This window comes from Lemur catta, chromosome 1 (genome assembly GCF_020740605.2).
Source record: "Lemur catta isolate mLemCat1 chromosome 1, mLemCat1.pri, whole genome shotgun sequence".
Taxonomy (NCBI): Eukaryota; Metazoa; Chordata; class Mammalia; order Primates; family Lemuridae; genus Lemur; species Lemur catta.
Window position 1 is genome coordinate 38,997,015 of NC_059128.1, and position 14,621 is coordinate 39,011,635.

The 14,621-nt window shown below is 38.0% G+C and overlaps 1 protein-coding gene across 1 annotated transcript in view; it reads left to right on the forward strand.

Annotated features, from left to right (window-relative positions):
* The first annotated feature begins 5,700 nt into the window (after positions 1-5,700).
* CCDC198 (coiled-coil domain containing 198) overlaps positions 5,701-14,621 on the forward strand; it is a 31,065-nt gene continuing 22,144 nt past the window's right edge. The window contains exons 1-2 of the mRNA XM_045566570.1: positions 5,701-6,082; positions 8,429-8,511. Of these exons, the coding sequence (XP_045422526.1) occupies positions 5,860-6,082; positions 8,429-8,511 (306 nt within the window). The 5' untranslated portion in view covers positions 5,701-5,859. The remainder of the gene's footprint in view (positions 6,083-8,428; positions 8,512-14,621) is intronic.

The following is a 14,621-nucleotide window of genomic DNA, read 5'->3' on the forward strand; positions in this document are numbered from 1 at the left end:
TTGGAACTACTTCAGAGAGGGTACGGGTCCCAGTTGGTATTATGATGGAAGGTCCTTGGGAAAATTTGCCCCAGTAGAACCTAAGATACCTGGACACTTCTCTGTTACATTTTTCTCCCTTCTCAGGAGATGAGATAATCAGACTGAGCTCACTGTTTTATTATTCCACTGTTCCAAAGCTAAGACGCTCCAAGATCTGTGTCCTTCACTAGCCTGCAAATTAGTAGCAAGGAAGCCAGCTTAAGATCTTTAAGAGCTTTTGCCTCTATCCCTTTGTTTAGCAATCATGCCGATTTGCTTTCTGATTCTGTTTAAAAAAGGAAAACAAAAACAAGCAGAAATTTGTCCTATGGAGTTCAAAAAGAGACACAGAGTTAGGATTGAATGTCATCATGACATATAACTGCTGCCCTGAGGGAAGTAATAAATGGGGTCAGAGTAGTCATCTGACTGCACCTGCAGAAGCCCAGCCACAGGTAACAGGAATCCCTCTGTCCTCCCTGCACTGCCGAGTGACCTGAGTCAGGTCCAGGGCCCTGGGCCACCTGGGCAAATGAATAACCCCACTGCCGGGCGAAGGGCCAGAGCAGGAAGGGTGGAATTTTGACATTGCTTCACACTGTATTTGATGGGGAAAAAGAGAAAGAAGGAAGGAATGAAGGGATAGGGAAATCTTTTGGACTGGTCTCCTCATTTGGTGCCCTCTAAAATTCATCTCAATGCTATTTAAAAAGACAAAAAAATTAAAGTACAGACTTGCTCAGAGCAGGGATATGTCTTAATTTTGGGTGGACTCAGAGCTGATGTGTTTTAAAGCACATAGCTGAAAATTGAGATTTCTGGAACTCAGGCACTAGCACTGGCCAGGCTAGTGTTTAGCTCAATGAAACTAGCTGAAGCTTCACTCTAATTCACCATGCCCCACTCCACCCTGGTCTCACGCTGCCTGGAAGATAATAGCGCACATCTCCACTTCTGGGTCTGCAATTTAAATTTCTCAAAGAAAAGGGAAACTTGAAGATTTGTTCTTAGTAGGCATCAGTAAGAGCAGCCTTTATGCCTTAGGAGAAAAATGCACATTATTTGATTTAGGCCTATATCCTGAGCGACTGCTTGGGCCAGAAAGAGAATATTAATGGTTAAATTTCAGTGTGAATTCTTGAGAAAAACATCCATAGACTAACAGTTAAAATGTAATCTTGTTTTAAGAAGCAAGTAAGGAGAGGAAGGAAAATGATTTTCTAAAGATGTCTTAAAAAGAATTATCATGAATGGATTTCTTAAATGTGGTATATATACACAATAGAATACTACTGAGTCTTAAAAATAAACAAACAACAAAAAAAACCAGGGAATTCTGTCATTTGCAACAACATGGATGAACTTAGAGGACATTAAGTTAAGTGAAATAAGTCAGACACAGAGAGTAAATACTACATGATCTCATTTATACATGAGTTGTAAAAAAGTTGAACTCATAGAAGTAGAGAGTAGAATGGTGGTTGCCAGAGATTGGGGTTGGGGGAATGGAGTGGACGGGGAAAGGAGAGAAGACATTGGTCATTGGGTACAAAGTCACAGTTAGACAGGTGGAATACATTCTGGTATTCTATTGCACAGCAGGGTGACTATAGGTAATAATAATATATATTTTGAAATAGCTAAAAGAGAATTTTAAATGTTCACACCACAAAGAAATAACAAATATTTGAGATGATGGATATGCTAATTATCCTGGTTTAATCATTTCACAATGTTTATATGTATCAAAACATCATATTGTACCCCATAAATATATGTACTTATTATTTGTCAATTGGAAATGAAACTCTAAAAATTTAAAAAATAAAAAGGATTATTATAATTAAAGGTTGATGTTCCCAATGGAAGCTACAATATACAAAAATTATTTTATCTAAGCTAAATCTGTTAGCAATACATTTAAGAAACTCATCCACTGCTGTCTTCAGAGTCGCACAGGTATGTGAAGGCTTGGTTTTAGCATTGAATTTAATCATGCACTTGCAGATTGGGTTTAAAGGGTAAAGATCAAATTTGGTCCAACTGATCTCATTTAACAGTTCATACGAGAAGCTTTAGTTCACATTTTTCCATTTGTTTTGCCTGAGCACTTCCAAACTGCATAGGTCTGATTGCACTGCCACCCTCACACCCAGTGTATGGATAAATAGAAAGGGAAATGATCACTGGGAGGAAAATTAAGGCTTGGGTCGTGCATCAACTCTGCTTAGTTGGCATCCAAACACATAATTCACACTGCTGCTGGAAAGTCTCCAGTGATTGCTTCACCGTTACAGATCAATTGCAGGAAAGTCTGTAACTTCATTAGAAGCATGATCTAGGAATCGCGTAAACAGTTAGGATTTAAACCCCACTGACAAAATGTATAGCAATTAACCCATGTGAAATTAAATCTAACTTTATAGAATATTTATACACATGTTGTCTTAAATCCTTCCTGAAGCCTTTCCAAGAAAACTATATGCCAAAGAATCAAAAAGCAATTTAACCAAGCTGACTCCAGACCACCACCACTCCATCCTGAGGAATATCACCTCAGCATTCGTCACTGCTGAATGTGAAACATCCCAATGTGATGACCCATTAAGTGAAATTAAGTGAAATGCCTGTTGAAAAAAAGAAACTTATTTGTCCACTGATAGGTTGTTTAAGATTTACTATTCATTACTATGCATGGTCATCAAGTGTTTGTGTGATTTTCTATGCGTAGCTGCTTAGACATTGTACTACTGCAGTCACATTTCCTGTTTGATTCCCTTAGTAGTGGTGAGCCAACTACCTGGAGAAAACAGATGTTTTTCTTCTCCCCAGGCATATTCCTTATCTCCAGGCCCCATTTTACCAAGGTGTAGGCAAGGAGATTATAGATGACTCTGGAAAATCCATCAAAACCAAGGCAAGTGGCCAGAAATGGTGGCTCACGCCTGCTGTAATCCTAGCATTCTGGGAGGCCAAGGCAGGAGTATTGCTTGAACTCAGGAATACCAGGAGTTAAAGACCAGCCTGAGTAAGAGCAAGACCACCACCACCACCACCACCCCATCTCTACTAAAAATAGAAAAAATTACCCTGGTGTAGTGGTGCATGCCTTAATACCACCTACTTGTCAGCCTGAGGCGGGAGGATCGCTTGAACCCAGCAGTTTGAGGCTGCAGTTAGCTATGATGACGCCACTGCAATCTAACCCCGGGCGACAGAGTGAGACTCTGTCTCAAAAAAAAAAAAAGCACAAAAGATCTAAGATCTTTGTAGCTTTTGTCTCCTCCTTCCTGCTTGGCTCACCCTACAGTCTTGAAGGAAGGCATTCTCTACATGGGGCAAGAAAGGTCCCAGTGCTCTGAGCTCTGAGCTTGTACAAGGCTGTTCCTTGGGAGCTTCACGGTCAGGTTGCCTGTGGAGCTGCTCCAGGTTGGGGACTTTGATTCCTCACTTGCATAAATGGCACACTTGGCCACTAGTTCCTGCTCCTCCCATCTCCTCTGGGGCCTCACAACCTCCTTTTCTCTGTGTCCTTTGTCTTAAATTTTTCTCTGGACAATATCTTCAGCTTTAGAAAAGTTTCACTAATCCCTTCTGAGCTTCATCTTAAGAGATTTATAAGTTAATATTCTCATTTCATATTCATAAATTCTGACTATTACAAATAACAGCATGTTTTACCCTCTTTACACACAATAACACGTACTCATCATCATTCTTAAACTGGGGAGTGACCATCACAAAGAGTTTGGGGAGTGGTCAAGGTTTTGGTAGGTGAGGGCTTTTTAATGTTTTACAGCTCTAGTGGCTAAGAAATTACATCTTATACCCAATGATACAGGTGAGATTAAATTCTCCTTTTTCTCTTTTAATGAAATTGACATTTTTCACCATCATTTTAATAAAATCCTTTGAACATATGATGATTTTTTGAAATGATACTCTTTAAGCACTATTGTTTTCCCTGTTAAGTAGACCCAATTGATTTGCCCTTTCCCCATTTGTCTTTTCTATACTTAGGTGTAAACTCCTTTAGACAGGAATAGGTCTCTTTTAATGGGTTCCGGCCGATAAGCAATAAGGACTATCCTATGTACACACAGACATGTAGGAATACTTCCTCAGGAGGAGGAGAGTACTGGCTAATGTTGACTGTCAGCTTACTACCAGCAAGGTATTATTCTAAGATCTATAAGTGGAATCAATTGATTCATTCCTCATGAAGTATTATTAGTCCCATTGTACAGATCCGGAGATTGAGTAATCCATGTAAGTCACAAAGCTTGATAGTGGCTAGTAATGAGAAACACACACAGAAATGTATCTTCATTTCCTTAATCATTCCTTCAAGAACTAACCAATTTTCTCAACAAAGGCTCATGTTCTCCACAGATATAATCTTTCAAAATCAAATAATAATAAAACAAAAAATAAGAGCTGAATCCTCCTCACTGATCCAGAGCCACAAAATCCAGTTTTCAGTATAATGTCTAGTTCATTTATTAGTTTGCAATATATTCCCCTGCCCTTAGAAATACCTAAACAGATTGTATTAAAAAATAAATGTGACTTTGACTGATGACAGCACTGGTGGGCAAAGACAGCAAAGAAAAAGAAAATAAATAGAGAAAAAAACAAAAATAAATCTGACTAGATATGGTACAAGTATTTTTACTTTTATAATTAAACTAGTCTCTATTATCAGAGGTGGTTTGGCTTGCAGATACTGTTAACATATGATTCTTTCTTTTAAGTCTCTCTTCTGCAGAGAAAATTACGTGTAATATGCAAAGGCAGTAAGTAGGAAAAACTAAATTCAGACATCTTTTTAGATGAATGCTATTAGCTGTCAAGACTTTCCAAACACCATGTTAGTTAGCCCCTTAGCAAATGTATTTTGCAAAAATGAAAAATATATTTCTTTGAATTTCTTTATGAAGATGTGATGAAAACACAATCTCCGGTCATGAACAATTAGAACTCGAAAGTGAATCCTGTTTCTAAGTATCAGGAATAAAATAAAAATCACCCATAACCCCAACATTCAAAAATCACTACTCATCATGTCAGTGCATTTCCTTCCAGTCTTTTTTTCTACTTTTTAAAAACATGGTAGATAGGTTTAAGCTATCTTTGAAAACTCTAAGTTTATTTAGACCATTTATTCAAAAAGTTTGTCCCCTCATCCCCAGAAAAAAATTCCTATTGTCTTCCTGTCCTCCTGCAATGTATCCATCTCCTTCAAAGGCAGCTCAAGTCCTTGACAGAAAAAACAAATGAAGCTTTAGCCACTCTGCTGTTTCCTTTCCTATTTGGAAGATAAATTCTTTAGTAAAAATTAAAGATTAAGAAAACCTTCAGTGATTAGCATGCAGCCTCTTATTTCCAAAGGTGCCTTAGCTATCCTCAGGTGTTAGTTCTTAGGACAAAGGTACTTGCAATGAAAGGGTCAAGCTTAAGACTTCTCTGAACCTATGCTCTACATCTCTGTTAATGGCCTTCCTGGTGTTAGATATTTGTTTAATGATCAATAGTGGTTTCCAGTCCTACCACTGAGTTTTTCATAAAGTAGCATAACCAGGTCAATGTTTAACTGGCTTCTTTGGGTCTGAAATGGCAAAGCAGGAGTTGAAGGGATGTCTCCATAGAAACTGGCCTCCCAGGAAGTGGCCAGAGAGGTTAGTGTGTAATGAAACAGAACTAGAAAGATGTCATGAAGGCAATGACTGCTTTAAAAAGCTGGGGTAAACTTCTGAAATACCTTGATTAAAACAAGCTACATGAAAGGCCCTCAAACCACTTCCCTCATGGTTTTCCTCCGAATGTCTTTCACGTGAAATGGGCCTGAGCCACTCTAAGGCTCACCCTAGGGTGACCAAAGTAGCACCTTTGCAAAACAAAGAGGAAGAGACTCCCTTGACTGGCCCTGTGGACATCACATTCAATCAGAACCTGCAAGAACAGAGTTCATATTCGTTGGCAAGGCTGCAGGACCCGAAGAAAGCTTTGGAAGGGCAGCTGCCACCTCTACGAGAAACTCGGTATGGAAGATATTTTGCAGGTAAACATAAAACCCAGCATGAGATTTGTGTATCTGAACCAAGGAGAGCTACTGATTTACTTGACTGCTTCCATAATCTCAGAAAGTTTCTAAATTACTGAAATGTAAAAGAGTATTTTTCAGTAGGGATTGAATGTTTGCCAATTGAAAATACTCTGGGTACATTAGGATGGGTATGGAAACTATGTGTAAAGGGGCTTTTCACCATTCCGTGTGAGAAGGAAAAATCATTTTGTTTCCGCTTAGTTTATAGTGCCAGTGTTTATTTTGCTGGACCATTAAAATTATACAGATACTGATGTGATAAATGATCACAATCATATGTTTCAGCTAGAATCTAAATTTAAATCATTCTCTCTGGTACAGTTTAATGCATCAGACATTGTGGTTTTGAGAGCAGCACTTTAGGAGTGAATTCATTCTAACATGAATTTTGAAACCACCCTACACAGAATTAATTTCTTGCAGCACAGACAATCAGATGAGTCACCCTTTCCCCAGCTCCACATTCTCCACGGTCATCCACAGAACTAAGAGAGTTCTTTCCCATTATGATTGGAAGCTCTGAGCCTGAAGTGGCTACAAATTATTCTGGAATATTTTATAAGACATGTAAAATGTGTTATGACAACGATGATGATAATTAAACAGACATTCTGTCTGTTAGAATGAGAAAGAGAAGTATGTTTATAATATATACGTATATAAATGTCATTTTCTCTTTGCTTTACATTCTGAATCAATAGTTTCCCTTACTGGACCACTTGGTTGGAAAGCTTTCTGTTCTCTGGCAAATCTTGCCCCAGAATGATTTTCATGGCTACTGTCTGTAGAATTGACAGCCTTTGATTGTTTCTATATGGCCTGTTCTTATCTTCTTTATGTTCTCCAAGTTCTTAAGCACATGAGTGGGAATTTTCCTCTTAGTTTCATAGAGGAATTCCTTTTTTATCCAAACTCCCCTATCCAGAGTTTTAAGATTTTGGTTATTAAATGAATTGTGAAAGCTGATTCTAGTGTTTTAGAGTCCCGACTGGAAAATGTGCTAATGTTTGAAATGGCAAAATGACATTAACAATAAATAACAAGGGGATGGTGAGCGTTCTGGTCACTACTTTCAGAGGCCCAGCTCCACCAAATACCAATCACATGACCTTGGGCAAGTTACCTCATAAGTTTTCTTCACCCATAATCAGGAGTAAAAATAAATGCCTAACACAGCCTATGCCATCTAATTAAAGAGAATCTAATTAAATAAATGGGCAATATCATTCAAATCACATAAAAATAAGGAGTAGTCAGACTTCTGAAAAAAAATTGTAAAAAATATTTACATTTTAAAATCCAGTGTTTGTTGTTGTTGTTTCTGTCCTGCTCAATATGCCGGCATCTTTAGAAAGAAAATAAGAACATAATTTCCATCTGACTAAAAGTTAGAGAGAGCAAAGTCCTTAAAGTGGTCATTCAAATGTCTTAAGGACACATAATTACCCAGGGATTTTTCTATTTAAAATGCAAAGCGGGACTGTAGCATAGTCTAAGTAACAATCTAGAAATCAGAATGCATCAAGATCAAGTGAGAAGGACAAGAACTTCATTCATGTTGGTCATAGTAGCAATTCCAAGAGCCCAGGATAAACAAGCTAAAAAATAAAAACCATAATGAATCTGTAGAGCCTCTCTGTTTCCTAATAGAGGCTTAACTCTGTATCCCTGGCTTGTTTTATCAGGAAAGAATACTGATATGTTGTTATATTATAGTGGCCACTTGTAGAAATTTTTTCCCTAGTGGGGGAGACTATTTGTCATCATACAATGGTAGGCATTGTATACTCCTGTTCCACACTCCTGTTCCATTTATCACCTCTCTCTGTCTAATCACCTACCCATCTATCTATGATCTATTTCATCTGAGATGATAATTTATTTTCATTTCTTAAAGTTATTTATTTTTCTGATTTCCTATATTTTGAGGGAGGAGATTTCATGGAATTAAAACAAATCAATAAGTTTCTATTTTCCAGGCCAAATTCTGTTTGAATAACTTTTGCTGTTTGTCAATACAATGTTAATTTTGCAGATCTTCCTCTAAATATGAACCTGGGGAGGCAATAAGAAAAGCAGAAATTACATCCTGTGCCCAGGCTAAAATATTAATAGCATCATTTGCATTAACACAAGGCCCCTGCTTTCTGTGTTTCACCTCTACGTGTAACCCACAGGTTAAACATATATAACTGAAAAGGTACAAAATTGTGTTAACAAAGTCTAATAACTAATGATTGACTAATGTAATGGTCAATTGTATTTAATGGTTTATTTCTATTTCTCCCCCAATCTTTAAAGCATCCAGGGCCATGTATTTTGACATCCCACTGGAACAGGGAGAAACAAGTATTATTAAAAGGCATCCACCCCAAAGACTTCAAGTAAGATGAATTTAAAAGGCTTCATAAGGAATTTCTTGGATATAATGGTAACATCCCTTTTTTATCTATAATCATAAAAGAGGGGTATTGATAATGACGAAACTGCTAACGAGAATGTTGTTAAAGAGAATGTTGTCAATTGCAAAGACTATACTACTTTAGGATTTCCTTTAGTAATGATTTCATTTTTAAGACCCACAACCAAAAGAAGCAAGTACAGTAGCAATGATATAGGGAGGTTGGGACTCAAGGGACAAGAATCTACCACTGATTAGCTGGGTGATCATGGGAAATTCACTTGTAATAAACAATAATAACAACTACTACTGCTGCTATTTAATTACCACCTACTACAAGTCAGATATTATACTAGGCAACTTGATCTATGTCATGCATTTAATCCTCTTATCCCCCTATAAGAAAGGAATTATTATCTCTGTTTTCTACATGTGGTTCAGAGAGTTAAGTAACTTGCCCAGAGATACACAGGGCCCAGATATCAACCAGGTCTCCAAAGTCTGTGCTCTTAACCGTCAGCAGAAGTGATCTCTGTAGTCCTTCTATCCTTAACATTTTATCATTTTGGATGTTAACTGGTTGTTGTAATTGGGACACTGGATTTCAAGTCAGCAAAGCAAAAGACTTAAATGCATTCACCTCAATAAATATTTAATGAATTCCTTCTGGAGAGCTACAAATTCTAAGAACTCTCACCCTAGAAAAGGAAAGGGATGGGAGTGGGTCCTCCAAAATGAGCATCAGTTAAAGGAGAGTTTTAGACCCTCCTGAGAGCAGGATCTATCTCTGACATTTGAAAAAGGGAATTGAAGCCAAATCCAACCTGCTACACAATTCACCCAGATGCCTGGACCAATCCCAGGGATATTGAAGCTCGTTTGTTGAGGATTATTTCTGTTTCAGTTGGTTTTTATTTACTTGTCTTCTGTAGAAGCTCACAATCATTATTTGAAGTGATTATATCCTTTGGTCCCTAAAGAGCATATTTTCCCAAAATATTAGAAACTTCAAAAATATTTTTCAAGAAAAATAAATTGTAAATGTAAGAAATATCCAATTTTAATTTTTTTTTAGTATATCTCTAGCTAAATGGACAATTTTAAAACTTGTTTTATTCCTAAATCGAATGCTTCCTTTCCAAGGAGTGTTTAACATTTGTTCTTTTGAAAACTCTAAGCTTATTAACTCAAATATAAGATATTACTATAACCAGTGAAAAATATTTGTATAGTACTCTACAGTTCACAAAGTACTTTTTATATCTATCGGTACTAGATAAATAAGGTTAGGCTTATTCTCTCAGTCAATCAAGCTCAAAAAGAGAACTTTTCGTATTTCAGAGCCAAACATTGCACCCCCCCAACATAACCAACCACTTTAAAAATGAAGAATCAAGACAAGTGAATTATTATTTGAGTGCAAAGACTATGTCTTATTCAGTCTTGTAATTCAGCTGCTAACACTTAATATGCATCCCAAAAAGTTTGTGAATGAAATGAATGAATGAATCAACAGATGACTGAATGCCAATGAGATCCATCCTCCTGCAGAAGGAAAAAAAAAAAAAAAAACACTCAAAGGGCATTCCCCTCTATTGCGGACCTGTAACATCACTGTATTAGAAGTCCAACTGACTAGCCAAAATAACCAATGTGATTAATTATAAGGATATAGGAATGCTTTATTGAACCCAGGAGCTGGGAGGCACCTTGAATTCAGGTAAGAATTGTGCCTTGGAACCTGAAAGGCAGAAGAACTCACTATGTGTCTGCCCTAACCTCTCCTCCATGCATTTGCTATACTCTCTCTCCCTGGAGATCAGCTTTCTCTGCTCCTCAGGTGCACTTGATAAAAATCTGGCTTTGCATCTTACAGTTCCAGTCAAATGGGCAGATTGGCCTAACCCTCTTGGCTCCAGTCCCAAATTCCTGGGAGAAGAGATCTTATTGGCTTAGCTTTGCTCATGATCCTAGCTCTGGTCCAATGAGCTATGACCACAGGATATGCTCATGCAGTAAATATGTGGGCAGAGAAGTCACCCCTGTAGATTCTGCATTTGTCTCCCAGAGAAGAGGGAAATCACTAGGAACTTGGCAGAAACTCCCAAAGATATCAACTATAATTATCTTCACAAATGAGGCCTAGCACATTTTCCACCACAAATGGGTTTTTGAGAGAATAATGCATGCTGGGTCCTCATGACATGTTAATTAATAGCCTAATCTCTGCCAAAGAAAATTCTAAAAGTATTTTTAATTATTAACCCAAATCTAATTGCATCCTCAATAATTTGAGTTGCATATTTGGCACTCTCCACTTCCTGAACATCTACTCCTCAAGTAAAGAGCAAGTCGTGAACTAATGTTCACCAGCCTGGAGCTGATAGGATCTGGGAGTCTGTGCCAGGGAACTCTGAATCCAGTGTTCCAAGGGCCATATTGAAGGGTTGATCAGCACTATGCCCTCTGCCCTGGTCACTTCTTATCCAACCATCTCAGGTCTAGCCACTATATAGTCTGTCCTCAGATGTTCTCCTTGGATAACTCCCTTATCTCCAAAGATTTGTTAAAATCTTACTGTCCCTATAAGGCTTACCCTGACCAACCTATTAACAATCACAACCTTCACGCCAGCACTCTTGATTCCCCTGGCCCTTCACTGCCTTTTCTTTTCCCCAGAATGCTGACTTCCATCTAACACACGAAACACTTTACTTATCTATTATGTTCATTGTGTATTTTCTTCACCACTCCCGTACCTCTAATGCTAGGATATAATCTTCACAGAGGCAGGCATTTTTTTTTTTGTCTTCACTAATGTATCTGAGTATCTAGAATAGTGCCTGGCACACAATAGGTGATCAATAGATATGTGTTGAGTATTGAATGAATGAATGAATTGGAGAAGAGAGAAATATGAGTATAAATCTGCTGGTGAGAGGTAAGGAGGGTGTTTCTGACTTGAATGGTTTCATTATGTTGTTTTTGAGTCTACAAAACCATGCACATGGCATAGATTACCATTTACTCAGATTCTCTCTCAGATCTTTCAACATTTCACAATTTCTCCACAGGAGTCTTGTGCAATTTTTTAGGTTTGTTTCTAGGTGCCTGTATCAGGCAGGGTTCAACCAGAGAAACAGAACCAGTAAAAGAAGATATATACTAAAAGGCATTGCGAGGAATTGGCTTACATGATTGTGGAGGCTGGCAAGGCAAGTCCAAAATCCACAGGACAGGCATTTGACAAGAGCAGGCTGGAACTAGGGATTGAGCTGAAGCTGCCGGCCACAGGCAGGATTTCTTCTCTAAGGTAGCTTCTTCGGCTCTGCTCTTAAGACATTTCAATGATTGAATCAGGCCCACCTGGATTATCTAGAATAATCTTCCTTACTTAAATTCAGCTGGTTATGGGCCTTAATCCCATCTACAAAATCATTTCACAGCAACCCTAGATTACTGTTTGAATAACTCAAGACTGTAGCGTAGCTAAGTTGACACATAGAAAATTCTAAAAGTATTTTTAATTATTAAACCAAATCTAATTGCATCTTCAATAATTTGAGTTGCATATTTGGCACTCTCCACTTCCTGAACATCTACTCCTCAAGTAAAGAGCAAGTCGTGAACTAATGTTCACCAGCCTGGAGCTGATAGGATCTGGGAGTCTGTGCCAGGGAACTCTGAATCCAGTGTTCCAAGGGCCATACTGAAGGGTTGATCAGCACTATGCCCTCTGCCCTGGTCACTTCTTATCCAACCATCTCAGGTCTAGCCACTATATAGTCTGTCCTCAGATGATCTCCTTGGATAACTCCCTTATCTCCAAAGATTTGTTAAAATCTTACTGTCCCTATAAGGCTTACCCTGACCAACCTATTAACAATCACAACCTTCACGCCAGCACTCTTGATTCCCCTGGCCCTTCACTGCCTTTTCTTTTCCCCAGAATGCTGACTTCCATCTAACACACGAAACACTTTACTTATCTATTATGTTCATTGTGTATTTTCTTCACCACTCCCGTACCTCTAATGCTAGGATATAATCTTCACAGAGGCAGGCATTTTTTTTTTTTGTCTTCACTAATGTATCTGAGTGTCTAGAATAGTGCCTGGCACACAATAGGTGATCAACAGATATGTGTTGAGTATTGAATGAATGAATGAATTGGAGAAGAGAGAAATATGAGTATAAATCTGCTGGTGAGAGGTAAGGAGGGTGTTTCTGACTTGAATGGTTTCATTATGTTGTTTTTGAGTCTACAAAACCATGCACACAGCATAGATTACCATTTACTCAGATTCTCTCTCAGATCTTTCAACATTTCACAATTTCTCCACAGGAGTCTTGTGCAATATTTTAGGTTTGTTTCTAGGTGCCTGTATCAGGCAGGGTTCAACCAGAGAAACAGAACCAGTAAAAGAAGATATATATTAAAAGGCATTGCGAGGAATTGGCTTACATGATTGTGGAGGCTGGCAAGGCAAGTCCAAAATCCACAGGGCAGGCATTTGACAAGAGCAGGCTGGAACTAGGGATTGAGCTGAAGCTGCCGGCCACAGGCAGGATTTCTTCTCTAAGGTAGCTTCGGCTCTGCTCTTAAGACATTTCAATGATTGAATCAGGCCCACCTGGATTATCTAGAATAATCTTCCTTACTTAAATTCAGCTGGTTATGGGCCTTAATCCCATCTACAAAATCATTTCACAGCAATCCTAGATTACTGTTTGAATAACTCAAGACTGTAGCGTAGCTAAGTTGACACATAGAACTGACCACCAGAATACCTTACAGGGTTTTTTCCTCCCTATTGTGAATGAAGTCTTTTCTCCCATTTAATTTTCCAAATGATTATTACTGGTGAATCAGAAAGCTATTGATTTTTGGACATTGATTTTTTTGTTCTACAATTCTGTTCAAATACTTTGGTAGTTCTAATTATCAATAGACTCTTTTAGATGTTCTATACAGACAATATCTTCTATAAATGAGAATATTTTTTTTCTCTTTATTCCTTGTACTTGTTTTCTTGACTTTTGCATTGGCTAGAACTTCCCTTGCAATGTTGAATACAAGGAATAGTAATGGGCCTCCTTGTCTTATCTATAACATTAGTGGGACTGGTTCTCAAACTAAGTACAATGTTTGCAATAGGATTTTGGTAAATATTGTTACCAGTCAGAGTCCCAAAAGGAAACAGATGGCACACTCAGATTACAATAACTTAAGGAAGTTTTCTTTATGAACAACTATGTACAGAGGTTTGGATTAGGGAAACCACAAAAGATATTGCAATAACCACTAGTAGCAGCTGAAGGGTAACCACCTCTAGGCCAAGGGACTAGGAAAGGGAGAAATTTCTGGAATTCAGAAGGAGAGAGTTTGGTAGAAAAACCTGCTTTGAGAAAGGCAGTGACCTTCAAATGATGGACACAGCTATCCAGATATGACCTTGCAGGCATGTAGGCAGAGGAACAAATACCCTGACCTCATTATCTTTCCTCCTGTCAGCGATCCTCAGAGGCTAAACTTAATGGGAAGCTAAAATGCAAGAGAAACTGCTTAGTCCTCACAGGCAGTGAACAGGGTAGAAAAATGTGGCAAGTAGATCTGGAGAAACAAATGGAAGATACCTGGCAAAAGGCCCTTTATTTAAATTATAGATATTTCCTTTATTCCTCAGATGCTAAGAGTTTTTCTCAGGGCTGAGTGTTACATTTTATTGCTTTTTTCCTCCATCCATTAAAATAATCATATGGATTTTCTTTTTAACCAGTTGAGACAATGTATTACACTAATAGACTTTATGATGTTGACCCATACCTGCATTCCCGGCATAAATCCTACTTGATCATGAGATACATATATAAATACATGGCTGAATTTAATTTGCTAAGGCTTTATGTGTCTATTTTAATAAGCAAAGTAGATCTGTAACTTTCTTATCCTGTTTTTTCCAGCTTTGCCACCAAGGCTGTGTGAGTCTTGATTACCTTTCCCTGTTTCCTGTTCTCTAAAACATTTGATATAACTCAGGTGTTATCTGTTCCTCAGCAGTTTGGTAAAAACAGGTCTTTGAAACCATTTTC